This window comes from Puntigrus tetrazona, chromosome 24, assembly GCF_018831695.1.
Source record: "Puntigrus tetrazona isolate hp1 chromosome 24, ASM1883169v1, whole genome shotgun sequence".
NCBI classification, from domain to species: domain Eukaryota; kingdom Metazoa; phylum Chordata; class Actinopteri; order Cypriniformes; family Cyprinidae; genus Puntigrus; species Puntigrus tetrazona.
Genome location: NC_056722.1, coordinates 21,557,956 through 21,585,133, shown reverse-complemented (window position 1 = coordinate 21,585,133; position 27,178 = coordinate 21,557,956). Strand labels below are relative to the sequence as shown.

The 27,178-nt window shown below is 36.3% G+C and overlaps 2 protein-coding genes across 3 annotated transcripts; one reads left to right on the top strand and one right to left on the bottom strand.

The window, feature by feature from the left end:
• The first annotated feature begins 1,251 nt into the window (after nucleotides 1-1,251).
• palmdb (palmdelphin b) lies at nucleotides 1,252-19,014 on the top strand. Its single transcript, XM_043225944.1, is given in 8 exon segments — nucleotides 1,252-1,526; nucleotides 2,146-2,158; nucleotides 2,161-2,225; nucleotides 2,753-2,883; nucleotides 4,342-4,456; nucleotides 14,972-17,042; nucleotides 17,173-17,261; nucleotides 18,135-19,014. Coding segments are annotated over 8 exon segments (2,613 nt in total). The 5' UTR covers nucleotides 1,252-1,481; the 3' UTR covers nucleotides 18,219-19,014.
• A 218-nt stretch (nucleotides 19,015-19,232) lies between these two features.
• Nucleotides 19,233-27,125, bottom strand: frrs1b (ferric-chelate reductase 1b). 2 transcript variants are annotated; one of them, XM_043225945.1, is made up of 16 exons: nucleotides 26,990-27,125; nucleotides 26,100-26,295; nucleotides 25,844-26,004; nucleotides 25,589-25,683; nucleotides 25,371-25,518; nucleotides 25,058-25,240; nucleotides 24,675-24,773; nucleotides 24,098-24,248; nucleotides 23,897-24,010; nucleotides 23,042-23,157; nucleotides 22,884-22,970; nucleotides 22,163-22,260; nucleotides 20,940-20,998; nucleotides 20,492-20,635; nucleotides 20,065-20,165; nucleotides 19,233-19,981 (listed from the first exon to the last, which is right to left on the bottom strand). In XM_043225945.1, exons 1-16 carry the CDS (start codon nucleotides 26,993-26,995, stop codon nucleotides 19,889-19,891), a joined length of 1,851 nt encoding a protein of 616 aa, XP_043081880.1. In that variant the 5' UTR covers nucleotides 26,996-27,125; the 3' UTR covers nucleotides 19,233-19,888. The 2 variants fall into 2 exon arrangements, with proteins under 2 accessions (XP_043081880.1, XP_043081881.1); XM_043225946.1 differs by lacking the exon at nucleotides 26,990-27,125 and adding an exon at nucleotides 26,854-26,974.
• Between the last annotated feature and the right edge of the window lie 53 nt (nucleotides 27,126-27,178).

The window sequence follows — 27,178 nt, the reverse complement described above, 5'->3', positions numbered from 1 at the left end:
GCTGTAATGTTTTATGTCACTGTATTCAGCTTCATCTCCTCATAAATCAGCTCAACGCTTGCTTTTCGTGCACCAAATTTAAAGCTGAAATACTTTGTTTTTCCCCTTTTAATGTGCAAAGGCGTAACTGGCGATAGTGAAACCTGTCTGGAAACCATCAGTTGTGTTTGCAAAAGCTTTAAACGAATGCATAGCTTACCTAAAAATTTTAATTCTCCAATTTCTCTCATTCACCTGTCATTCCAAACCTGTTGATCGGAACACAAATTATTTAATTTTTGATTAAATCCGAGCGTTTGTCCTTGCAGAGACAGCAATGCAACTAATGTAATCAAGGTCCAGAAAGGTTGTAAGGACATTGTTAAAATAATCCATGTGACATCAGTGGTTCTGATATAATTTCACAAAGCTATGAAAATACTTTTTCTACATAAAGAAAACTAAAATAATAAATAAAATAAAATAATAAAAAAATCTCTTTTGTGTCAGTCTTTGTCATGGTATGCTTGCGAACGCATTTTCTTCACGCACAAAAAGTATCACATTTTCATAAAATTACGGTTGAACCGCTGATGTCATTTTAACAATGTCCTTACGTCCTTTCTGGGCCTTTGCTTTTTATGCATGGTATTATCAGATATTATAAAAATATCTTCTGAAGACGGGTTCGAATACAGGGCGAGTAATTATTGACAGAAAAACTATCCATTTAAATAATAAGCATGAATTTAATGAATTTTAATGTAACAAATGCAAGTATATTCCTGTGTTATTATTTGTAAACTAAGGAAAATGGTTTCAAATTAAATGGCTTTCAGTCTGTTCAGACGATTCATAATGGCATCTGCTAGTACTAGAAAATACATTTTTTCAGGAAATGTTAAAGTCATCACAACTCCATTCGGTGCAGCAATTACGCACTTCAATTAGAAATTATTATTTTTTGTTACATGACATCATGAAAACCCATCTGAGCAGACAGCACTTAACGCAACCTCTTCTGTTAAGTACGAACTAAATGACCCAGCTTGTTCCGTCTGTGCAACAGCGCAGCAATGTCAGGCTCTTTATCCATTATTTATTGACATGAGACATTATGTTAGCTCTCCATGTGGATATATTTGACGCACGAAGTGTCAAAGAGCGACATGCCAGCTATGACAGTTATACATAAGCTACGGTTAGCGCGCGCACACTGCAAACCATGTACTTCGTTCATTTTTTATGTGCGCATTTATCCTGCAGGCATAGAGATAGTGGGTGAAAGAGCCCCACCAGCACTTCTTTTCTTTCTTCCAGCTCTGACGCCCACCGTCAAGTCACCCCCTACCAAAACTCCTCTCATGCCAACCCACACGTGCCAATCACAGCTTGTTACCAACCTGTTCTTAGTCTTCTAGACAGACATTGACGGTAGGTTGTTAGCAAGAATAGCTTGTTTATCCCTCTCTCTCTCTCTTTCTTTCCGTGTCAGGATCATAATGGAGGAAGAAACCCTGCTGCGAGAGAGACTGCAGGCTATAACAGTGAGTATCAGGCTGGATTTGAGTCCTTTTTGCTTTTGAGCAACAGGGAATTGAGGTTTTATATTGGCGAGTGAAATGTTATCACTGCATATATCGTTATTTGGATAGTCGATGCTCACAAAAAGCGCCTGAAACATGATACAGTATATAACGCGTGAATTTTGGTGTTTATATTGCGTTATTTAACTAAAATCAGAAAGTAACACTCATCAGTCACTTCTGTTGCCTTTATGATATGAACCACTCAGCCATTGTTGGCCAAACACGCAACAAATCTGATTGATTAAATCCGTTTATCTGCTTAAAAGTTTGTTCGTTCACGAACTCTACTGAAGAACATTGAGAGTGTGCATGGAGAAATCGGCCCATGTGTTATTTCTGTCGACACTCAGCCTGTTCATTTTATGCATGAAGTCATGGTTTATTAGAGAGTTAAAAATAATGCTGCAAAGCCTCCTTCTCAAAAAAGACTATATTAATTCTCTCCTGCGCGCATGCTTGTGTTAGTAGCTAGACATTAAACGCCACTTATAGAAAAATAAACAACAAAAGAATACAGGATCAAGTGATATGAAAAAATATGAAAAAATTACATAATTTGACTATGATTTCTTAACAGGACAAAAGAAGACTTGAGAGGAGATAGAAAAGAAACGAAGAAACATTGAAGAAGAGAAATTAAAGCTACAATATCTAAAGGTATGTATTGATATGAATAATAAATATAGTACTTATAATATACTATATATATATATATATAAAATATCTCAAATTTATATATTTTTATTATATATATATACACACACACACAAAAATATACATATATGCACGTTATAATCTTAATTTTTGAAAATAAATTAGAAATATATTTTTGACAATAATTTACTGAAATATGATGTATTATAAAATATAAAATGTTTATTAGTATTGATAAAATAGTAATATTTAGTACAAATTATATTATATTACAGTATATGATAAATATACTAAAATTACATAAAAGAAAGTGCATTTATATATTGTCTATAACTTTATAGATCGAATATATGAATGTATACATACATGCATACGCACACGTATATGTACTCACACACACACGCACACATATATATGTGTATGTGTGTGTGCGTGTATATGTGTTTGTATTTATTGTTAATTTACAACACTGTAATGTAGATAAATATACGGGCTGACACAAGATGCTATGACCTTCTTTGAACAAATAGAAAAAAACTTTACGAGAACAATGGCTGATGGACGGATTGAGCACCCTGAGCGAAGAGGAGCAGGAATCTGTGAAGGCCCAGACTGAAGATAACCAGCAGCAGACCAAACTCCTGCAGAGCAATGTCGACAGGTACTCTCACACCAATCAAAAGGGGGGAAAAAAAAACTATCCTTAATGGTGTGCAGGGTTCACAGCTTCCTCTTGATTGCGAGAAGCAATTGGATTATTCTTGTTTAACCACTGTGACGGGCTTTCAGTGTTAGCCAAGGGTTAGACAGACAGACCTCACTCACAGTATTACATAAATGTCTACTTACGCAACCCGCCTTGGCAGTGTGAGCGTGTTGACTTACGACAAAACCCTTACGCAGGAGGTCATACCTGAAGCAGGAAGGATGACTAACACGACAAAAGAACAAAATAACCGAGGAGAAAAAAAATATTTTTCATCTAGAACCACTCTCTTGTAATGAGAGTTCCCATGAGCTGCCACACAGCCTGATTTCTCCCCGTGGAGCTTTATTTAGATGGAAAGGAAGTTTGCTTTCCAGCAGTTGTTGAGATCGATTTGAAGGCCTTGAAGGACTCAAATCTCTGAAGAGCTTTCTCTCGACAAATAGACTCCACAATACGATGGCTGCTGTTTAAATCAGATGGATTAAGAGTGAAAAAGCAATCTGATGAGAATCCCCGCAATCACGGGACAGAGGAGGCTTGTCATCTCCTGTAAGTTATCTTGATGTATAGGTTCGTGGCCCCAAACAAAACATAAATGAGGGTAATCATTTTGAAACTCTGAAACTAAAACTCAATTTCAGTATCATCAGCTGTCGGCGCATGCTATAAAAATGTTAAAGATTGAACAATACCGAAAAATTACACAAGGAGGTGCCATTAGAGTGAGTTTCATGAAAGCTGTCTACTTTTTACACATTTTTGCAATCGTTGTAAATATATACTTTGTGTGTATATATATATATATATATATATATATATATATATATATATATATATATATATATATATATATATATATATATTTTTTTTTTTTTTTTTTTTTTTTATTATTATTATTACGGCATACAATCAATCAGTCAATAAATCGATCGAAAAACAAATACATGTATTATAATTTGGTATTAGAGTACTAAACTGGTTATGTACAATAATGAAATATTAGTTGAAGGAAACTAAAACTGTACTTTATCAGGAATCAGAACTGTGTTTGAAATTCTGTTTGAATCTTTTTAATATACATTTTTTAAAATTTTATTATTTTGAAATGTTCTAGATGTTAAGCTTAGCATAATATTTTATGTTGTAGGTGAAATCATGTAAATCATGTAAATCATGTTTTTATATACAAACAAATAATAAATGAATAATAATAATTTTTAAAATATTGGCCTGGGACAGGTTTCCTGGAAACTCTATAAATTCAAATTGTTTGCACACAGTGAAATTAAAGGCATAGTTCACTCAAAAATGAAAACTGCTTCAACAATCAGCAAACGAATAAATAAATAAATAAATAAATAAATATGTATTTAAATAATGCAAATAAATATTTGGTTGCGTCTTTTGCAGAATAGAGCAGGAAATTGCGGTTCTGGAGACACAAGAGCTGGAGCTGTCTGCAAAAGAGGAGATTCTTCTGAAACAACTTAAGGAGGTGGAGAAAACTCCAGAGGATATCATAAAGGTATTGCTTGTGTAATCACTTTAAAAGGCCTGGAGACTCCTTACCGCTTATTACAACACAGAGCCGCTTAAATTGAATCAGCTTTTGAGTTGGGAACATGGGAAATCATTACGATGCAGCATGCTGTGAAAATGCCCCTCGGTTTCAAATTGACGTCAAGATAAAATTGTTTGATGCCAGTTGCTGCTGTGAGGAAGAGATCGGTTTGCGTGATATGTGATCTGGCGCGTTTTGTACGGTATGAAACATGGTTTTGTTCTTCTTATCTCTTCATCAAATCCGGTTTTGGTATTGCACAAACTACTGTATTGGCCTGCAGGAAGTAAACGCAAATATCCGGCCAGGTAAAGACAATTCCTCTTTTTGCTGTATTGCCATTTGTACAGCATTCTTTCCCAGGATGCATTTTTTTGAACAGATTGTTTCTTACAGAGCCAGTCCAATACATTTACACTGCCATACCTGATGTCCCAAAGTCCTATACTCCCAAAGCCAGGAGGAGGAGTGTCGGTCAAGGGAAATGTGAAACTGGTGAAGAGCAGGAGAAGACAGGTACAACAAAGGCTTTTTTTTTTTAACACAACCAGCTATTTGCTGAAATAACGAGCGCTTGAAATATTGCACAAATATGTCAGGATGTTTAGACAGTGCAAACTTGTCATAAAACTGTCCACTTCTGTAATTATAGCAATTCAAGGTGCATAAATGCTGTTTTTCATTTTTTAATGAAAAAAAAATGAATAAGATGTTATCCGTGACTGTAATTATGAGCATGACATAGAATTATGAAACAGGCCCAATAATCAAAATATCACCAGCTGAACAGGATATTGTATCTAGCTACAGACTGCAGGATGACACGTTTTTTATTAAAGCAATAAGCCACAAGGCCATGTGTTTTTACCATGGCTGATTGGTATTTTTAAGCATATTAATTATAACTAGAATAATTCAAGTAATATAGTGCATTCTTATATTACTTTTATTTTAATAAACACTGTTCTGGACCAAAAAAAAAAAAAAAAAAAATATATATATATATATATATATATATATATATATATATATATATATATATATATATATATATATATATATATATATATATTAATACTAATATTATTAATATCAGCAGCTTTTAATAAATATATAATAAAAATATATACTATTAAAAGCTGCTGATATTAATAAGAAATATTTCTTGAGCAGCAAATCAGTATATTAGAATAATTTCTGAAGGATCATGTAACACTGAAGACTGACATGATGATACTGAAAATGTTGCTTTGCGTCACAGAAATAAATTGCATTTCTAAATGTATTAAAATAGAAAACCTTTAGTAAATACATTTTTGAACAGTTTTGTCATAATTATTCATAATTCATATAATTAATAATTTAGTTTTTATGTATTTTTCAAATAAATGCAGCCTCTGTAAAGATATATAGTAACAAACATAAAAAACAAACATTTAACGTTGATAAACATTTTTAGATATGTATTGAAATAATGAATCTAGTAGGTTTTTTTATGTTTTGATTTGCTTTGTATATAACACTATTATTTCTTTCAGCTTCATACACCATGAAGATCAGTGTTGAAAAGATCTCCGCACTGGTGAGAGTCACATCCTTTCCACAGCAACCATCGCACCTCTGGATCTCCAACAACAAGGCATCAAAGTTTACGATGATGGCCGTAAATCTGTTTATGCCTTGACACCTGATGGACAGGACTCCCAGAACGACATGAATGAGATGAGCCCTCTTGAAGTAGAGGAACTTCTGATGAAAGCCTCAGAGAAGAAAGTCCCAACAAATGTAGAATACCACGAACCAGTGTTTTCAAGCCCATACAGTCGACCTACAACCCCTCATAGGACTGAAAGAGGCTACATCAGCCTTCATGGCCTTCAGATGCCCAACAAGAACCAGAGTCCCTTTCAGGCTGAGAACTTTACCAAACAAGAAGCCCTTGACATTCCAACCATTAAAACCAATCAGCATTTGGGCTCCAACCAACTGGTTCAAAATGGATCATATGCTAATAGCGAATACAGTGGCATAACAAGGATCAGCCCAACATCTTCTCCCATACAAGAGTATGAGGAACAGCTTCGGATAACTCCAACAGCAGACTCCGGACTGGGTTTCGGACGGTATTCCCCTCTGAATCAAAAGGAAGACTCCAGTGTCAACTTTGTGAGCTTCCTCCCTCCCGAGGTGGAATCTGGTGAACCTGTTACCATGATCTTTATGGGTTATCAGAACATTGAATCAGACGAGGAAGATGAAGGAATCCAGGCTGAACTGGTAGTCATTAGTGATGATGATGATGAGGAAGATTCTGGGGAAGCCACTTTGTCGTACCACCCTCTGGGCTACCGCAGCAAGATCTTCAAACCCAACAGTACGGTGTACCGCTGTGAGATCAGGCCTGCTGCCATCAGAACCTCCAGCTCTGGAAGACAGATGATTGGAAATGAAGTCAAAGACCCGACAGACACAGGTACTATCCGAAGAGTGAGAAGACGCTTTGGTTGCTAATTACGTACTAACTTCCTTCAGTTCCTTGCATTTCTTTGTGTTATTGGTAATCCCTTCACAATAAGGTTCAATATGTCACACGTTAAAGATATAGTTCACCCAAAAATAAAAATTCTGTCATTTGCACAAAGAAAATTTAAATAATGAAGATAACGATAACGATAACTATAATAGCAATCATGCAAATGCTTAATACATTTCTGCCTGCCTTTGTCTCACATTAAATGCTCAAGCTCATTAAATCTGGATGGATTTTGATTGGCTGTCCAAGATTTTATCATTCCTAAAGTAGTAAAAAAATTGTTTTGAAAAATTTGACTTCTTAAAAAAAGGTGCCATAGAAGCACCTTTTTGTCTGAATAGTTCCATTAAGAACCTTTAATATCTGAAGAAACTTACTGATAAACGAAAGGTTTTTGGTGGCAAAAGTAGATTACAAAAAGGTAAGAAAGATATGGTACTTTGACTGAATTGTTCTTTCTGGAACCCAAAAATTATCCTTATATGGCATGGCTGTGAAGAACCTTCTAAGCACCTGCATTTTTAAGAGTGTATTCTCACAGAATTGGAATGATTATTTACGTTTTATAGTTAAACTTTTGTTTGGATCTCAAAGTGTTCCACAGAAGAAACTTAAGTCATACAGGTTTGAAACATATGAAATGAATAAATTGTGACACAATTAAAATTTTTGGGTGGACAATTCTTTAATGCATCAGGTATCATGAACAATCACTTTCATACTATTTATTAATCTTGTTTAAAGCTATAATCTACACATTTTGAACATTTTAGTGGTTTAAACGAACATTAACTCACAAACCTCCTATAAACAATTCATAATTGCTTTGGAAATGTTCATTCTTAGTCCATGATGCCTAATACTTTTAACTGACTCTGAACCTTGTTGTAAGCAAAGAAACACTGCACTGACAGCCGGACCTATAAAAATACCAGATAAGACTAGCATTTCTGTCAGAGTACCAAAGTGAACCCATCTCCTCAAATAAACTCTTGCAGCTTTACTTCCACCTAGTGGTCCACATCTTCTCATTTTGCCAGGGTTTGAAGCATCCACGCTTGGAAAAATGCATGAAATGAACTTACTGCATGTCTTGTAAATTTGGTTTTTATATGATTAATACAATTAATAAATGTATGCTTTCACATTAACTTGCTGCTGCGGTGCGTTTTTTTACACGCTGACTGTTTTAATACAAGTAATACAAGAAAATTTGGTATTTAGTACTTTGAAACTTGGGATAACACAAAAATACACCATGGTAGCTGTTTAGTTTCTGCCAAAAAAATAAAGATAAAATAAATAAATAAACATAAAAGATCTAGAAAAGAAATCCTTTGTCATACAGTAGTGACATACGGTATTGTGGCATAGGCTATGGTTGCCATGATACAGTAAATGTGTGTAATGGAAGATAAATCATAATAGCTTTTTAAGATATCTTTCTGAACCATTTTTCAGTCTTTACACACTGTCTTTATTTTGTTTCATTATATGTTCAGCCGTTTCCGACAGCTAATGCGTGATTTAGGATAGTTTCGTCTTTTTTTTTCCTCCACCAGAGTAATGCACCGTTCCCGTCCATCAGCTATAATTGAGCACTTTGTCCTTGGTAGCTTTTAAGACGTTGTGTCTGCTCAAGAGGTCTTTTATAACATCTGCTAAAGAGAGTGTTATGTAATAATCCTTGGCTTGCATTACATAACGCGCAAAATTAATGCTAAAATCCTCAACGTTCTGCATATTCATTGTTTTCTCTGTTTTGTCGTCCCCTGATTTTGGCACGGCAGTGTAGGATGAATGTGTTAACCGCAATCCCATCATCTTCTCTAATGACAGACCGCGGAACTGATTTAATTGATTGATTGATCGTGCTGGATTTCGATTGGCTTGAAACTAACTAACCACCTGCGCGCTGAATATAGGTGTGGTTAAACTGAAGCTTTTAAACTGTCCTCTCCACAGCGCTGCCAATCAGACTGTCTCGGCTGGGAAAATACATGTAACCTCTCCAGTTGTCGACATCTTGTATTTCCCGATGAGGAGGAAATGGACCGAAAGACTGATCTGGGGGGAAAAAAAAACAACTGCTTATGACATGAATCACATTTGAGTGCCAAAAACAGCATTTGTTCATTATTTCATGTTGTACATAATGTTCTCCTTCTGGCTGTTCTGTAATTTATGCTGTTTGCTGGTAATGTCTTTTCTTTTTTTAATCAAATAGGAACAAATATCTGGTGACTTAATTTTGCGCCAAAATTTTTATTCAATACTACTAATATTTTTAGTTTATCAAACAGTTACAAATACAATATGCTGTAATTGCATATTTTAAATCAGTGCATCCCTAAAATTAAATACATTTAATGCTATAGTAATATTAAATATTAATATTAAATACAGCAAAAAAAAAAATGTATATAATTATTTAGAGAAATTGAACAATTTATCAGAGGACGAAACATTTGCAAAAAATAACCAATTGAATAAAACATATATATTCATATCTTTTTATTTTTTATATTATTTTAATGTTTTGGAAGTCAATTTTACAGTAAAACGACAAATCTACTGATCATTAATTAATTACTGATAATATACTGGGAATATATCATTTTTTGCAGGCTGCTATTTGTTGATGTGATGGTCTAAAAGAAGTGTTTACAACTGCAGTGTTATTTCTGAGTCACTTGATCTTTGACTTATAGCCACTGCGTCAGCGCAGAGGGCAGGTTTTGAGAGGACAGTCATAAACCGTGTTACTGCCGATTCTCAAAAGATGAGAAAGCCATTACACGAAACCTTGAGAATATACTTGATTGACAGAAAGCTTTTAAGAAATTCCTTGCGCGACTGTGTGCGTGTGTCAGAACGGCTGAGGCTGCTCAGCTATTGGCTGATTCTGGTACATTCAGAGTAAGTCACAGTCTCTGTGGTTACAGAGAAGCAGAGCTTCAGCCAAGACAGATTCGCTGAGCACGTACCCTGTCCTTTCTCTCCGCTCGTATCACAACAAGGTAGGACACTGAGAACTTTATGAATAGTCAGAATTATATTTGTGAAAATGAATATGGGGCGAATAAACTTGTTTAGGTGCCATGCTGTCGGTTTTATATAGCGATTGTGCTGGATTGCTGTTATGTTTTCTTCTGTGGTGCTGGGAATGTAATATTATTAAGATGCTATGACAAACAGATGCTAAACGCATTGGATTTGTGCTGATATGGTCTAAAGAGACTTAATTTTGTGCAAACAAGTGTGTGAGAGTGTGTATGCTTGCATGAGGTTTTTATCTGCAGTATATTTTTTTGGTTTTAGAGAGATTTTGAGTTTTTTGCTTCCTCTTTCTACTCTGTTTTATATCAGACTTAATATTGTTGCATTATAAATGTGAGAAACTAGATAAAAAAAAAGTACTTGCGTTGATATTCTGTATTTATGCTTCATTTTTTATAAGCTGGCATGTCACGGATTTTTAAAATGAATAAAACTCATTATTTTGGGCTTGTATTCATCAACGTCTTCTCTGATTTGACCCTTAAGCTTGAAAATGTTGCTGTTACAGTGGAACAACCTGCGAAACAGAAGCTGTGAAAGTTTAATTATGCTCCTTGTACAAACCTCAAGCACTTCAGAAAACGTGGAATATGAGATCTGAGATGTTGTCAGACAACATCAGCACTGGGCTTCTCAGCTGAATCTGTGTGTGTGTGTGGGTGTGTGAGTGTGTGTTTTAGAGTGAATTAAAGTGTCCGCGTGGGTGAGTGGAGGTGTGTGTGTTTGTGAGTGTGTGTGTGTGTGTGTGTGTGTGTGTGTGCCTGGGGTAAATGTGAGACAGGGATGGATCCTCTTTGGAACTGATTACAGATGAGAATGTCTCCTGCTCCATTTCGAACTTCCATTAATGCAGAGCTGAGAAGAGAGCTGCCACATAAACTGCTATTATTATGTCAGCAAAAATATGGGTAACATTTTCTAAGCCTGTATGCGTAAATGTATTCATAAAATCCAGTATTCATAATGGCTTATAATACAACTTAAAATCTGAAATTATATGTATTGTAATTACGTATAGAATTTTTTTACGGAAGTCGATTTTTTATTATTATGCATTACAAACATGCATTAAATCAATCCATAAATAAATTACAATAGATATATAATTTATATACAGACTCTAAAATATATTTCAGAATTTTTGTTTTTATTTCAGAATCTTTTTTTACATATATTTAGTAATGCTTATGACATCTAAATGTGTCATTTACAAGAAAATATATATATATATTTTTATAATATGTTTATATGTTTAATAAATATATATAATTATATGTTATAATATTTATATAAATGAACATATTGTTATTCTTAAATATTTTTATAAACATGATTTTATACACATACTATTATATATAATTTTATATAATATTATACATGCATTTAATGTTCCTATTCATATTCTGTCAAGGTCTAAAGTATTATTTATACTTCGTTCACATATATTATTTTCTTGTTGTTAACCCACTTATTATTTGCGAACAGCTTCACAAAATATTTTCTCAAAAAGTGCATGTAATCAATTTTTATAGTCCTTATGTAAATAAATCGAACCCTATCGTTCAAGTTATTTTTCAATTCATTTGCATCTTAGTCTGCAGTGCTCTAATGCCGCATAGTGACATTTTTTCTCAGCTGAGAACATATCCAAGGGCTCAGTGCCAGTCACATATGTCTGAATGGCCACCTACGCTCTGGCCCCCCAGCACCTGTTACTCTTATGCTCCACGCAGGTTATTATTTCTTTCTGAATAGAGCAACCTTGAGCCTAAAATGCTCTTTTCCAATGCCTTATGCTCACACAATAAAACGCACAACTTTTTTATTACCGAAAACAATTCAAAATGTATCTCTCAGCTATATTTATCAGTGATAGCTCCGCCCCCAACTGTTACATTTCCTCATCACTTCCTAAAAGGAGTCATTTAAGGAAATCCATCAGAAAGCGGCACATGACCTCACTGACAAGCCACTCATTGATCGTTCAGCGCAAACAATGGAGCGACCAATCAGAGTTGAGTGTTTGTACCAGGATGATACCCTGAGGTGACCACTCACGCCAACATCAGTGACACAAGACCAACTCGCAATGACATTTCTGCCAATAACTCCCATATTAGAGTTAGTTCACTTTCTATCCATGCACCCACAACATATTTACTCAAGCCCAGAGTGCTTACGGGTTCCACCGAGAAGAATTTCTTGGCAAGGTGGAGATGATCTCCTTCTGGCTCCTGTTTCTAAAGCTCACGGTAGGTACTGGGACACGCTGGTACCTCCGTCTGCCTTCAATGCAAATGTTATTGTCACTGAATAATTTATGGAATACAGATTGTCATGACACAAATGCTGAGACGGAGAGGGTGCGAGCGTGTTAAAGTTTTTCTCACAAGCTGAGCTGCTAGAGGAGGAGCTGGGTAGGGGGGTGTTGCCATGGTAGTCAACACTTTACCGCTTGTCATTTTCATGAGGCTTTGTGCCTTTGTGCAGCTTGATTGGGGTGAAATGGGCAGGCGCTGAAGTGGATGGTAATTTCACATAATTTTGACTGTTTTTAGTGGTCGCATTAGCATGCCGCTTGAGTTCTGAATGATTGTGGAGACTTTCGTGCAGCGGTGGTAATTATACCAAATGGGCATCAAGAAAAAGCTAGATGGTGAAAGTATTTCAAGTGATGTAAACAGCTTATGAAATGTGTGAATGGTGCGGACAATTTGTGAATTTTGATTTCCGCACTTCCATATTGTAGTGATATCACGTTATGTTCAGCATGAAAGTGTGTAATTGGGGTTTTGATGTTCGGAGGAGGTGGGGGTCCCTTTTCTAATCCCCGTGGCAGCTGATTTTGTCTGTCAGAAAGAGTTTGAGTGTTAGATCACACATCACTTTGGCACTCGGCAGTTGGTACGAATGAGATCAGAAAAATCCATGTAAACAAACCATGCTGCCATGATCAAACGCTCTGCAGTGGCGCATCAACAAGGCAAGACAAATAACTACGTGCAACGTGTGATTGATTGTTAATTCTCACGTAATATGCCCTCTGAATATGTATAGAAATATGAAAGTAAAACAAACAAAAAAATATGTGGTCGGTGAGGATGTTCAGTCAGAGGATATCGCTCGCAAGGGATTTTCTTCTTTCTCTTGCTTTCCTGGTCTGATCCGGAGCCTGCTGATTAACTGCGGGACAAAAGTTTCATGCATGAGGAGAAGAGCCAGTTCCGCAGTCTTATATAATGAACATACTTATTTCTGCCTACTAAAACCATCACCGTAATAGTAAACAACTGCTTCTACTTTATTCTTATGCACTGGAATAATCTCATATAGGGCACAAATGTTGCATATTTTACATAAGGGAAGCCAAGGTGAATTTCTAATTCCTGTTTGTGCAAGTTAAAGATAGCTTTCACGCTATGTGTTAAACAGATGTAAAAAGGTGCTATTTGGCAGAGGCAGTTCAAAAGGTAAGAATTTCTATGCAGAATGAAACTAACACTTAACTAATCTGTTCTTTTGAAGTGCTGTGCAATTACAAAATGGTGCCTTTCAACACATGAGCCAAGATTAGGGGAAAAAAACATGTTGTTGCTTGACGTGTTTAGGAGTGCTTCTCTCACCTTTTTCCCGAAACATTCCCACAAGTTCTCAATAATGTTTCCTTTAGGTTAGTCAGGAACGTTTTCTTGACGTTTCCTAAAGGGAACGTTCTAATTGAGTTCCTGGAAGTCCATAGAAAGTTCTCTGAAGAGTCTCAAAATAAACCTGAAAATACGATCTAGTCTCTGTAGGTTATAAAACAGAACTAAAAAGTAACCTCCAGGGAGTGTTCTAGGAAGGTTCTTTTTAAGTTATAAAAATAAACCTAAAAATAACCTGCAGGGAACGTTCCTAGAACATAGCCTCTGTATTTGTTAGCTATAGTTCCCATTACAATTTGTGAATCTGTGATCTCTTTTATGCTTTACTAAAAAAATGCATCCAATAGCTACTTGAGGTTATTTCACTCAGAATACTATGCTTACCATTTTTTTTTACATTAAATAAGCTGTTGTGCTCCCCTCTTACTTACTGCTATTTAGCATCTATTCTTATTCAGAACAGGTTCTGAATAAATATTTTAATGCATTCAGTTTGGTTATGGCATGTGAATCGAGCTCAAAAAAAAAAAGCTCAAAATATGAAGCCTGAATCCAAAGATAATGCAAAACAATGATTCGTAAGAGTCATATCTTTTAGTGTATTAACACCATTGAATCAACTTAAGCCCCATCTAATCCCTCAGGAAGTGGCTTTTAATCCATTTAATCCATTGTTCAGTCAGAGCGGTATCATTCTTACAATACTTACTAACTGCAATTTCGTTATTTTGACTCCATTAATTATTTGATACCATATGTGTTGTAGGCCTACTGACCTAAAAACATTGTTGTTTATATGATAATGTGCCACATTTTTGCACATTCTTGTTTAAAATGAACAACAGAATTTGTTTGCATTTGGTCCTCAAATTTTGAATGGAACCATTTAGGAACAGAAATAATGCAATAATTTGTGCAAATAATCAAATAATGCAATCCATTTCTAAATAATTTAGTGGTCTTAATTCATTTGTATATGTTATCAGTTTAGTGCTTTTTAAACTCCTTGAACCTCTTGCAAGGAATATTACTTTAAACCACACCAGCTCAAGCTCAGGTAACCCCTTAAGACTGAAAACTTAGCCCTGAAGAAACTTTCTCAGAAATTTAGCATTACATAAGAACTATACTAAACACGAGTGGGTGCAAATTAGCTTTGATATGCTTTGAATGCTTTGGTGATTAGGGAAATGAGATTTCTCTTGCTGTTTTTGAATTTCTTGTCATCTTTTTCTCTTGCAGGGAGCTACGACTGAGCCTGAAGAGGTGGATAGACTGGAAGAGATTGCAGGTTGTTCTCATCCTGAGAATCCAGAGCATACAGAGCTGAAGTCCCTGTCTGAGCCTGTAACCATGGAGACAAGTGAAAACTCCGGCACAGCAAACATAATTGACTGTGAAATGGAAGTCCTGGAGACTGAGTTACCTGAGAGCAAGGACACAGGAAACGAAGATGAACAAGTCTGTTATGATGCTGACATTTTAGAGTCCATTAGTACAAAAGTTGTGGCTGACATTTTAGCAGGCTTACCTCCTACAGAGACCAAGGCTGATGATCTGGAAGATGTTGGCAGCGCGAAGGAGGCACTTGTCTTGGAGGATACTCAAGAAGAACTTTATCGCAATGAGTCAATTACCTCTTCAATATCCGACACTCCGTCAAGTGCTGAGAGCATGTATGAGAATGATGTCACACATAAGAGGCAAGACTCACTAAAGCAGGAACCAGTGGAGAACGTAGCACCTCAATCAGATGATCTTGACAATGGAGATATGGTAGACCAGTTGGGTACAGACACACAAGAAGCCATCTTAGAAAGTTTTGGATGTGAAAATCCAGAAGAAACCATCCTTGAGCACTACATCCGAGAGGAAGTCCTGTCAGACGTCTCCACTGAGTCTTGCCATGACCCAGATGAGCTAGAAGAGTGTCTTCGAGTTGAAATAGCTGCTGCTTCATCTGACAGCGAAACTGATGAGAAATGGAGGAACATCTTCTCTTCTTCCATAAATAGGGAAGATGATGATTCCTACATTGACAGTCTCGAGCTGAGTGCACAAGAGCTCTTTATTCAAAAACCTACAGTTCAAAATACTGAGGACATTTCAAAGGAAACTGAAGAGCCAGAGATTCCGGTGGGAGAAGAAGTGCTAGAACAACCAGAAAATGAGGCAGTTCAGCAACAGCAAGAGATATCTTACAATCCTTCCACACTGTTTCACGGCTTGTCCAAGATTTCCGAAGATGACGAAGACCTTGGACGAGGCTCAGCAACCCACAAGAGCAATTCATTTGATTCAGTCAAATCCGATTCCAGCAAAAAAGTCCCAAAAGATTATTGCGTGATTCAGGAAATGAAAAGCGAGAACGTCAGCACAGAACATGTGGATTTCAAAGTTGCCCGTCAACAGTGGCTGGAGATTGAAGAGCAAACTAAAAACTTGACACAGAGTCCCAGCACACCGACAACTCGATCTGGCACCTGCCAAGGTAGTCACAGTTTCATGTATACGCCTGTCCGCAACATCGAAAGGCCAAAGAGGGATCTTGAGAGCTTGTCGCTTGTAGAGGATTACGCACACACCCAGTTCAGCCCTTGCTCTGAAGATTCAGGTCTGGATGACTCTAGTTACAGATCACCGTTTGATGATCCAGAAACTCCGATTGAGAAGGAGATTCGCCTAACTTTGGAGCGTGAGGACAACCTGAGGCGCGAGAGGGGTATGTCAAAATCATACTCCAGTGACTGTGTACAGATAAGGGCAAAATCTGCTAACTTGAACCCCGGAAAACCATTCCAAGAAGTCGATGAGAAAAGGAAGATGTTAGAGGACCAAGAAAATGATGATGGAAGTATATCCAATTCTCTTTGCAACAAAACGCCTTCTTTCATCATTACCTCTTCACCCACCAAGAGCCCACAGAAACAAGACATGCCCACCAATAATGTTATCATCCTCGAGCCAGAGCCTTTCCCTCCAAGTCCAAGGCATGGAAAGATGGTGTCCTCCAAATCTGCTGACTGGAGACCTGAGGATACCCCTAATGTCATCATTTTGGAGACTTCAAACCTCATCATTCGAAGTGCTTCTGAATTCAACTTGAATTCTGTCTCTGAGGAAACCCAAGAGAAGATGTTCCTCAACAACCCGTTTTTCAAGCTGCGTTCAAGGAGTACGATATCTCTAGTTGATGAGGAGATTAAGATGGTGAAGCAGAGAGAAGAGGAACTCAGGCGTCAAAGAGCCAGTGTTTACTCGAAGGATCACTTCCTGATGTCTCCAAACTGTTTGGACAGCTCATCGTTTACAGGTACTTCATGCCAAGACAGAATTTTTCACTCCGTTGATCTGAAATAATGACTACATTAGAGAGACAGCAAACACATGCATGTCACTGTCAGAAAATATCTGTTTATTCTTGGTTGTTAATTTCATTTCAGATGACGTGCCAATTAAATGTAAATCATCTCCTTCATCTCCAATGAAAACATGCAGAATGGATCGTTCAGCTTTGTCATGTGATCATCGAGTAAGTTAGATTTAAAATAATCAGTATTTATAATCAGTTTTACTCACCTTTGCAGCATCCAAGGTGTATGTGGCATTCTTCTTTCAGATGATTCCAATCTAAACTATCTTAAAAACTGGCTCCTCCAAGCTGTTCAATGGGGATAGATGGGTGTTTTCTGTATACAGTTCAGAAGACGTGAAATAAAGTGCATGCATCCATAATAAAACATCCATCATATTCTGGGGGTGAATAAAGACCTCCTGTAGAAAATCCATGTGTCTTTCTAAGATAAATATCCATATTTCAAATTAAATAAAAAAAATTCTCACTTTTCTTGACTGTGGCAAAAGAAATCAGTCCCGGCAGTTGGCGTAAGGTGTATGTGTCGCATGCATGCATGCCTCTAGGAAATGTAGGGGCAAAGGAGACAACGTTTCCTCTTGGCTTATATTGAAATCCTCTGGCATTTTGTTATCTCTCTGCGCTCGTCACTAATCATCTTATGTCATCCACCGGGACTGCTTTCTCGTGCCACAGTCAGTGGAAGTGAGAAAAAAGTGTTTATTAAATTGGATTACAAACACAATTAAGCACGGATTCACTACAGCAGACCTTTATTCACGCTCAGGAGCCATGTAAGGAAAGTTTTATTACGGATGGCCACTTTATTTCTGTCTTGCAAACTGTATACAGTCCCATGGAAAGGCTCAGAAGGGCCTGGGCAGATTTTAATATAACTGATTGGATTCATCTGAAAGAAGAAAGTCACATTCACAAAGATGGATAAAACATAGGCTTTTCATTTTTAGGTGAACTAACCCTTTAAAATATATTATAAGTTGGCCAAAGGTCATAGAATTTTTTTCAAAGAATGAAATCGTCTCTCTGCAGTTTCCTGAACCCTACACTGGAGGCCGGCGTAAAAGTGCCATGGCTCTGCGCTGGGAGGCAGGGGAGTTTGCGAACAATGAGTAGAAATGGACACTGACGTCAATTTGCAGCTGTTTTACGTAAGAGAATTTTCAATGCTCAAACTCGTCTGTTTATTGTGATAGCATATACACCTGCTACTGCTGCTTGTGTGACTTTGTTAAAGATCCAGAAAAAATCTGCATACGCCGAGATGCCTAAATGTTATTTGAATGTACTGTTTCATGCATATTTGTGATTCCTCTTTAACGAGGTATCTGGAGAGACTTATAAACCATATTTTTAGTGTTTTGTCTACAAAGTTGAGGAGAATATGTATTGTATATTCATATTGTATTTTCTTGTAAGGCAATGTTTGTATATCCCTAAATTCTATGAAAATATGAAGCTGTGTTACAGGGCTTTAGGATGAAAAGAAATGTATTCAAAATGGATGTATTTTGTTAAATATCACTGGAAACAGATCAATTTGGTATGTTTTGTCAAGGGGATATCCTTTTTTAAAAGCATTAATCAGAATTTGATTGCTCTAATAATATGGGGCAATTTTTAAACGCAATATTCTGCATCCAGATTACATTTCAGTACTTCAGTTACACTCAGTAAATCTATTTAGCAATTATATTAATCTTAGAAAAGAATCTATTATTTAAAAATGACCGGTTGCTTTGTTGTCTACAGATAATGTGCATATTTATGTCAAACCGCCATGCTTATAAAACAGTATTGCTTGCTAACCTTTGAATCCATGTCAGTCTTAAGAAAATACTTGCTTTGCATACCGTTTGAACAATCATGTGTTCAGAATACAAATTCAAAAATAAATGTCTATTAAAGGCGACTGTCTATTTATACTAAAACAGTTAAGTATGTTGATGAACTGCACCATACTGTCTTTGCATTAACATAACACTTCATGCGACGAAAAACTTCTTCAATTTAAGCCAACAAACTTTTAAAATAGACCGCCAGCAGCACAGATGCTCATGATCCTAAAGGACTAAAATAAAAATAGTGCAAAGACATACAAAAATGTGAAACATAAAGCTAGCGACACAGTTTATTTTGAAAAGGTTTAATTTAAAAATGGTGTTTGATATGTTACAGAGTAAAAATCTCAAATAAATTGTCCACTTCATGCAAAATACATTCAGTTTTTTTAACAGAACGGACACATTGTTAATAATATTTACATTTTAGGCAACAGTAACAGTCTTAATGAACAAATGAATATTAGGCACTAGAATCAAGAATGGTTAAAAGGTGGTTAAAGAATTATTTCATATTTAGAAAAAAGAAACCATACACAGTGTCATAATTATTTCTGTAAACTGTTAATTTAATGCAGGCACCAAATATCACACGAAGGAAATATTTTCTTCAGATTCAATAAAAACTTAAAGCAGATCAGACGGATAAACAACAGACAGAAGTCGTTCTTTACAGCAAATAACGTTATAGCCAAGCCATGTTGTGCATGTATAATAAAAAATAAATTACAAAAAATTGCTACAAAAATATACTAAACTGATTTATACTTCAGCAGAAAAGACATATAATTTCAAATCAGAAAACTTCATTCTAATGATCACTGTAAATCGACAGGTTGCCTGTCATAATTTATCCTACACTATATTTTCTTTGGTATGTTTTAAAATAGGCACGATTAGTGAAAGTCCCAAAGGCTAAATGTGTAAACGACTGCTGAGAGTGTGTCATACTGCACTGATGGTCCAAAGGAGAACGGTCAGAAATCCCAGATTTCCGCAAAGATAAATAGCCAGAACTACGTTTTTAAAACAAGATTCCTGGAAAAAGGAAATACAATGGACATGTCAGGTTATATCATCAATGACACGCATGTGTGTGAATAAGCACAAACCCAACTCACCGCACTAAGAGTCTCATTCTCATCAGGAACAAACACGATCTCCTCTTTGTCATCAGAATTAATATGTTCAGTGTAGATTTTGACATTTTTAAAATATTTACCTGAAAAACACATACACATAAGAATAAAAATATTAAATGCACATTTAAACATTTAAAACAAAAGCATCTACAAATAACGTGTATTTTATCCTAGTATAAAAACACAGTTTTTCTCTGAAAGTTTGTGGCATTTCAAACTGATTAGCATTCAACCCAACATTTCAATTACTACTGCAGTATAAAACCTTTTACAGTTAAATGGATTCATACAGCACAAATTATTTCCTGCACGGGCACAAAGAAACGCTACACGTACAATAAATAACTTCTGAAATCAATACAGAACACACACACACACACACACACACGAGGGCGGGGTTACTGACCCATAGGTAAAAACCCCCTTCTATGGACTTCCAGAACCAAATCTGCCAGCACAAACCACACCACAATGGCTGCCAGGACCCCTGTGGACCACGGAGCAGGCAGGAACAAAGCTTGCTGATGGATCCCGAGGAAGATGGTGACAACTAAATCATTAAAACACAGACAGCGTTTAATAACACGTACTGCTAATACTTCAGGTCTCCCTGGCCTGAACTAATATTAAAAATCACAGCCACAGACAAAAAATACAGGACCGGCCTCCATAAGAGTAAACTATTAAATATTATATATGATATGCAATCAGTTACCGAAAGTACACTATTTTAATCAGAAAAAGGACAATATTACTGAATGCATAAAGCTGATTTCTGCTGTCAGCACTGCTGTTAATATGGATCTGAGCCACATAATTACCCATTTGAGACTATTCACAGCGTTGTTTCTTACCAGCCACGACTTGAGCTGTTGTTCCTGTTCCAAAATGCATCCAGTTGAAGATATATCTCCTGGGAGCAGGTTATACAGACGTTTAAAAACATGATATTAATATAATAATGTAATCCACACAACAGGTTTCTAAAATAGTATAAACAACACACAACACATTCAGACGTACTGTATACTGGAAATGCATTAGTCCAACAAATCTTTGCAGTAAGTATTGTTTGTTGATTTTTTAAATAATATAGCTCCTGACAAACAGTTCAGATGATCTGTACGTGCTCGAATCTCATACAGTCATATTATTTTTGCAGTATGCATACTGTGTGTTCAACATTTGTATAAAGAATCCAGAGGCTGTGTATAATATTCAGGTCAGTAAGAAATTTGGGATTTTTTAAAAATGTTTTTGAATTAAGTCTTGTATGCTCACTAAGAATTAATTTATTTACTCAAAATGCAATAAAATTATGTTAAGATTGTTTGAAATTTAAATGAATAGTTGTACATTTTTGTTATTTTAAAATGTTTTATTTTAAAATGCTCAAGAAACATTACTTATTATCAATGTTGAAAACAGTTCAAATATCAAGGACTTTAATAATATTTATACTACACTATCTATATCCATACATTCATATGTATATACATACATACATATACACATATATATATATATGTGTGTGTGTGTGTGTGTGTGTGTGTGTGCTTTCAAACAATTTAAATATTTATATGCATGTATATTTATATATAATTTATATTTAATAAATATAAATGCAAATGTTTAAATAGATAGAACTTATTTTTTAAATACATACATGAATGTGTGTATTACATTATGTTCATGTTGTTTATTTAAAAATCTCTACTGTAACTTTTTTATATGTCCTTGCTGTAAAAAAGTATAAATTCTCTTTGACCCAATAGTGTATAGAAGGCATTTAAAAGACAGAATTACTAAAAACTAATTATGCGCTCTGTGTATGTTCAGAATACCACATTTCTCAGACTATTTCTCACACACTATATATAGAAAACCAATACGATCCCTACAACTGCGAGTTAAACCAGATTGACACACGTTATCCAATTTAGCAACAATGCATTGTGACGCTATCCCAATAAACTATAGCAAAAAAAGCTTAAATGCTTATATATCTGATGCATGACATACATTCTGGACATTTCTTTTTCTGGCTGTATTGTGGTGTACTGTTACCAAGATTTACCTTGAAGCGTCTGGTGCAGGTCTGAAAAGCGCCATGACAGGTTGGATGACAGAGATTACCATGACAACACAGCCCAAGTAAGGGTGTATGCCGGCCCGCTGTGGGTAATACGATACGGATTAGAATCCACTGTAAACATGAAGCTAATATTGTCAACAAACTTTGATTCAACAAACTTCGCGAAGCAGTGAGCAATGACAGGAAACGGCTTTTTAAAAGTCGACGGGTATTATTTTTTGTGGGGGCGGGTTTGTCGTGGAACAGGGCGCCCTCTGCCGGTCACACACAGGAAGTGGCAGAAGCTCTCACGGATACTTGGCGAGAGGGATGTCACAGATGCCCCTGTTGAGTCACAAACGCGTCCCTCATGCTCAGCCTTACGGATGGATACACGTGACGGCTTGCGGCTTAAATAAACCAGCACTTGCGGACTTAATAAGACACTCGATCAACACGGCGCTTGATTAATCCCTGAAGGAAAGTGGGTATGTTTTTCAGAAACAGGCCAAAAAGATGCCAAATGGTGGGTCGCTTCTAATGAACATGGGATATTCATTCGCTCGCTTTTTTATTCTGAGCAGACAGCATGTGGGTCTGACACATTGGCAGTGCTGTTGAACAGTCAGAGGTGTGTGATGAAGGGGGGTGAAAATATGACACACTGTTAAAGCATGAGTATTACTCACAGGCAGACGTGTGTGTGTGTGTGTGCGTGCGCTACCTTGCTCCAGCCTCCTCGGTACATAAAAGGCAAAACAAAGCCGACCAAGGTGAGCAGAACTGTGAGGGCCATTAGCATTCGATGTAACTGTGGAAACAAAAAGCCTTGATGATGTTTGAAAAGTAATGAAATGCTCATTGCATCCGGCGAGCTCCTACCTGAAACCAGACCTTCTGCCCTAAAATATTTCTTTCGGGCCAATCGGGTTTGAAGTATCGCGCCATGATGACTCCAGCGCTGACGGTCGAAGTCCAGGCAATCAGCATGAAAGCCCCTACAGATACAAACAAACTGAGTCTCAGATCAGTCTACGCAAAACAAATATTATCTATAACCTTTTTTTTTTTTTTTTCTTGGTAAATATTGCCACAAGGGCGCTGCTTTGCTATGTTGATATCTCCGGCCCCATAAACCCAATATAGTTTTAGTATTATAGGTAATTATAGTAAACGCTGTAATACAATTTCTCTCTGTTTTATTTTAAAATTTTCCATTTAGTTGATTTAAATAACAATATTCAGCATATTTTGAAATTTTTTTGAAATTTTAATATACTTTTTGATTTGTTGTGATTTTAGTTTGAGTAATTCTATTATGTTTTTTTACTGTTAATTTTTATTTCCATATTTTAGTACTTTTAGAAAGTAAACAAACTTATTTTATTCAGATGCCAAGTCAACATCTCTAATTTACAATTTAAGTTCAAAATTTTTGTCATTTATTTTTGTCATCTAATATTTACATTTCATTTTAGGTTTCATTTCAATTACCAAATCTTATAACCAACCATTATTAATAGATTTAGTTTTAGTTAACGATAACAACTCAGACCTCCCCCAAAAAACCCAATGGAATTCTTCAGTATAAATAATGTCAATTTAGAGGATTTTTCCTGTAAATCGGGTAAAAATCATTTCATATATTTAATCTAGCATTCAAATGCACTGTATAGCTCACTTAATAGCATATTATAAATTGCATTCAGTAAACAGAGATTAATTATTTGGCCTCACCATGATATTTAATGAGCAGGGGCGATCGAGAACCAGTTAGATCCTCAGGAGGTCCTGTTACGATTGTCTGATATGTTGAAATCAGAGGCTGGCGGTCATGTCGATGAGTTCGCCCTGGAGAAAGAGAAACAAGCCTTTTGACACCGCGTCCAATAAAAACAAACACAAACACAAAAAGAAAAAAAAACCGCAGTATCTCACCATCTTCTGCTCGACCGTGAGCCATAAAGAGGTAGTACATCTGGTCCAGACTGAACCTGTTCAGATTCCCAGGTGGGAGGTTTATGTCTCTGCGGAAGCTGCACTGAATCACTCCATCTGACAGCCTCCATGCTGTGTCTTTCAGAATGTTCTAGAGATGAATAGGAGAAGAAAGACCTCAAAAGTATATTTATTTTTAAAAAGCCTTTTTTGTAGTTTTAGAAAGCGTTCTTTCTTCAGCTAAACAAAGAACTGCAAATGTAAAAGTGTATCAGTCTGATCTCAAAAACTGCTAGAAAAGCAATACATCTTATTTTCCAAGCGTTCTAAAGCCATAGCTTTGTTTTAGATTTATTTAATAGTTTAAATGTAATGCATTTATATTAGTATTAATCAAAAATGTTGCTTGTCGATAATTATTTTTAGTGTCGAACAGCGTGAACATTCTTCTAATCATCTTTTGCGTTTACTAAGTCATGCGGGTTTCAAATGACATTATGATAACTCGAGTTCTTTAACTTTAAACCCCGTGTACTGTTTGTTAGACATTTTCATATTTCAATCACTTTATTCATACCTGTGAAGAGTATTCTGGGTGAGTCCGTCCAGAAACATACGCAGCCTTGATTTCAACTTTGTCTGTGTCTTTAATACACAAGTAGACGTCATCTTTCCCCTGAAATGCACAATGCATTTGCTCTTATTTAAGCCAATACGCACTATTATATCCTTTAAAAGCATAATAATAGTAATATATAGTGTTTTAGCATTGAGTATTCGTGACAAAAAGTATACTTTATTATAAGTTCAGTTTAGTTTAGTACTTCAAGCGTAAGTTTTTTTCACATTGTATAGTATTCCAGATAATATTATTTTATTATAGAAAAAAGTTCTTGTCATGTTACAAAAGATCGAATTAATATACGTCATACAATTATTCTCAGCATCTTTGCGTATTACCATCCACTTGTCCTGCGATAAGGCAAACGACACGTAACCGTCTGCAGGTCCACTGAGTTCAAACATCACACTACTTCCCAGTGCCGTAAACGACAGGAAGTGACACGCGGGGTCATTTTGTGGGTCACAGCCCTCTGGATCTCTCAGACAGGACTTCCTGCTTCCACAGCCCTCGGAAGTGAACTGAAGAGGAGATGAGGATATTACTATTTATTAGCATTATTTCGATATTCGAATTATTTCGAGGGTGAAAGGGTCGCAAACTCATGACAGCGTGTAAACTGTCATTCCAGTAACTTTAGCACCGACTCACCGAATGTGACAGTTTTGAGGAAGTTGCGGTTTGGGCACCGCTGGACCCACCAATGGTAGTTTGTGGTGGGGGAGCGGCACCATTTTGGGACGCCACAGGACCTGGACTCTTCACCCAGTATTCTTTATAGCCTTGGGCAACAGTTACGCTGAAAGGGAAGAAAAAGTATGTCAGGTTTCGGAACATACAAGTGGGTAAAACAGCATTTGGAGACTTACAGAAACTGCACACTGGAAGGAGAGTCTAATGGTGCGACCCAGATCACCTGGACCTCAGTCTTATGGGAATCATCAGTATGGCTCACGGCAGAACCCTGCGCGTATTGAAAATGATGTTTAACTGAAGAAAAAGGGTCTTCATACCATTTCTTATTTGAAGTATTCACTTTCAATAAACACTAGAAATATATACTCAATGAGTATATATCGATAATAAGTTATTCGTTTTTCCTAATTGATTCTACAATCACTGACCTCTTTACTGTCGCATGTAAGAAGCTGAGATGTGGCAGGATTGATCAACTTAAATGATCCAACTTTTTCATCGAGATTCCTAGCGTTTCTTGCTTCTATGAGGAATCCTTTGAAGTAATGTTTGCCCTTGCTACTGATCGAGGACGCCATTGATAATGTCACTGTGCACACGAACAACAGATGATACGTTATTCAATATATATTTTAAAAGCCTTAAGATACGACAAGTGTGAAAACACCACTACAGTATTGTTACCTTTGATTTCCTCTCCAGGGATGAATTGGGATTTGTCTGCTATGATGTTAAACGGTGGATTTTTGGTGCTGGGGTCATGGCCGTGTTGGGGTGTCATGTCATCACAAGCCACTTCAACTTTTCCATTTGAGAAGCAAATAATTGTCTCTGAACATACTGAGAGCAGCAGCAATGCAATCCACATTTTCACGAGGACCTGAAATGAACAATAATGAAACAATATTTATAGCAATATGTTCAATGTGTCGCAGAAACAGGTGGTAGTAACATTGTAAATCTCCAAAATACAGTGCAATAGCATGGTATTTCATTAAATTAACAGAATATACAGAATCATTTATTTATGAAAACACATAGTCAACTGTGTATTGCTATTTTCTTTAATGCTTGTAGTCTAATCATCTTTTTCTCAGAAACCTGCAAATAAAGATAAGGAGGGGGCTGCAACTGTCACTGACTCCAGAACAGCACTAGAAGACTGGATAGTTTCAACAATCGTAGTCACTGATCTGACCTATATAAGAAATAATTGAAAAAAAAATGAAGCCACCAATTCAAGTCGAAATTTTGATGATATGTGCTGGTGTCTATGTAAAGTGAGATGTGGGTCAAGGTCATGTTTATATCTATATCTCGCTTACATAAACTGATACAGATAGGTAAGAATAAAAGTGTTAATGGAAGCAAAGAGGGGAAATCTGACCTCTTCCATAAAAACAATCATCAACTGTACACAAATTACAGAGACTTTCACCTTTACGCTGGTATTGTAGCAGCAGCCACTTCCTACTTTAGAAGACGTCTGCGCATGTGTAAAAGTAATAAGCAGGCTAAACAGACAGACAAGCACAATAAAAGACTGGATGGATAAAAAAAATACATACGCTTACCTCCATTCATCTAAAAGTAATTACCATCGCACATTACAGAAAACGAAAACACACAGTTGTACTTGAGTTGCATGGCACGCGCGGCACGATATGGGCGGCCTCTCTTTGCAGAATGGCCCGTGATTGGTTGAATTCCTTGCGCAAAGATTCCCCCACAGACGTGTGGGTGGGGCTAAAATAAATGACAAA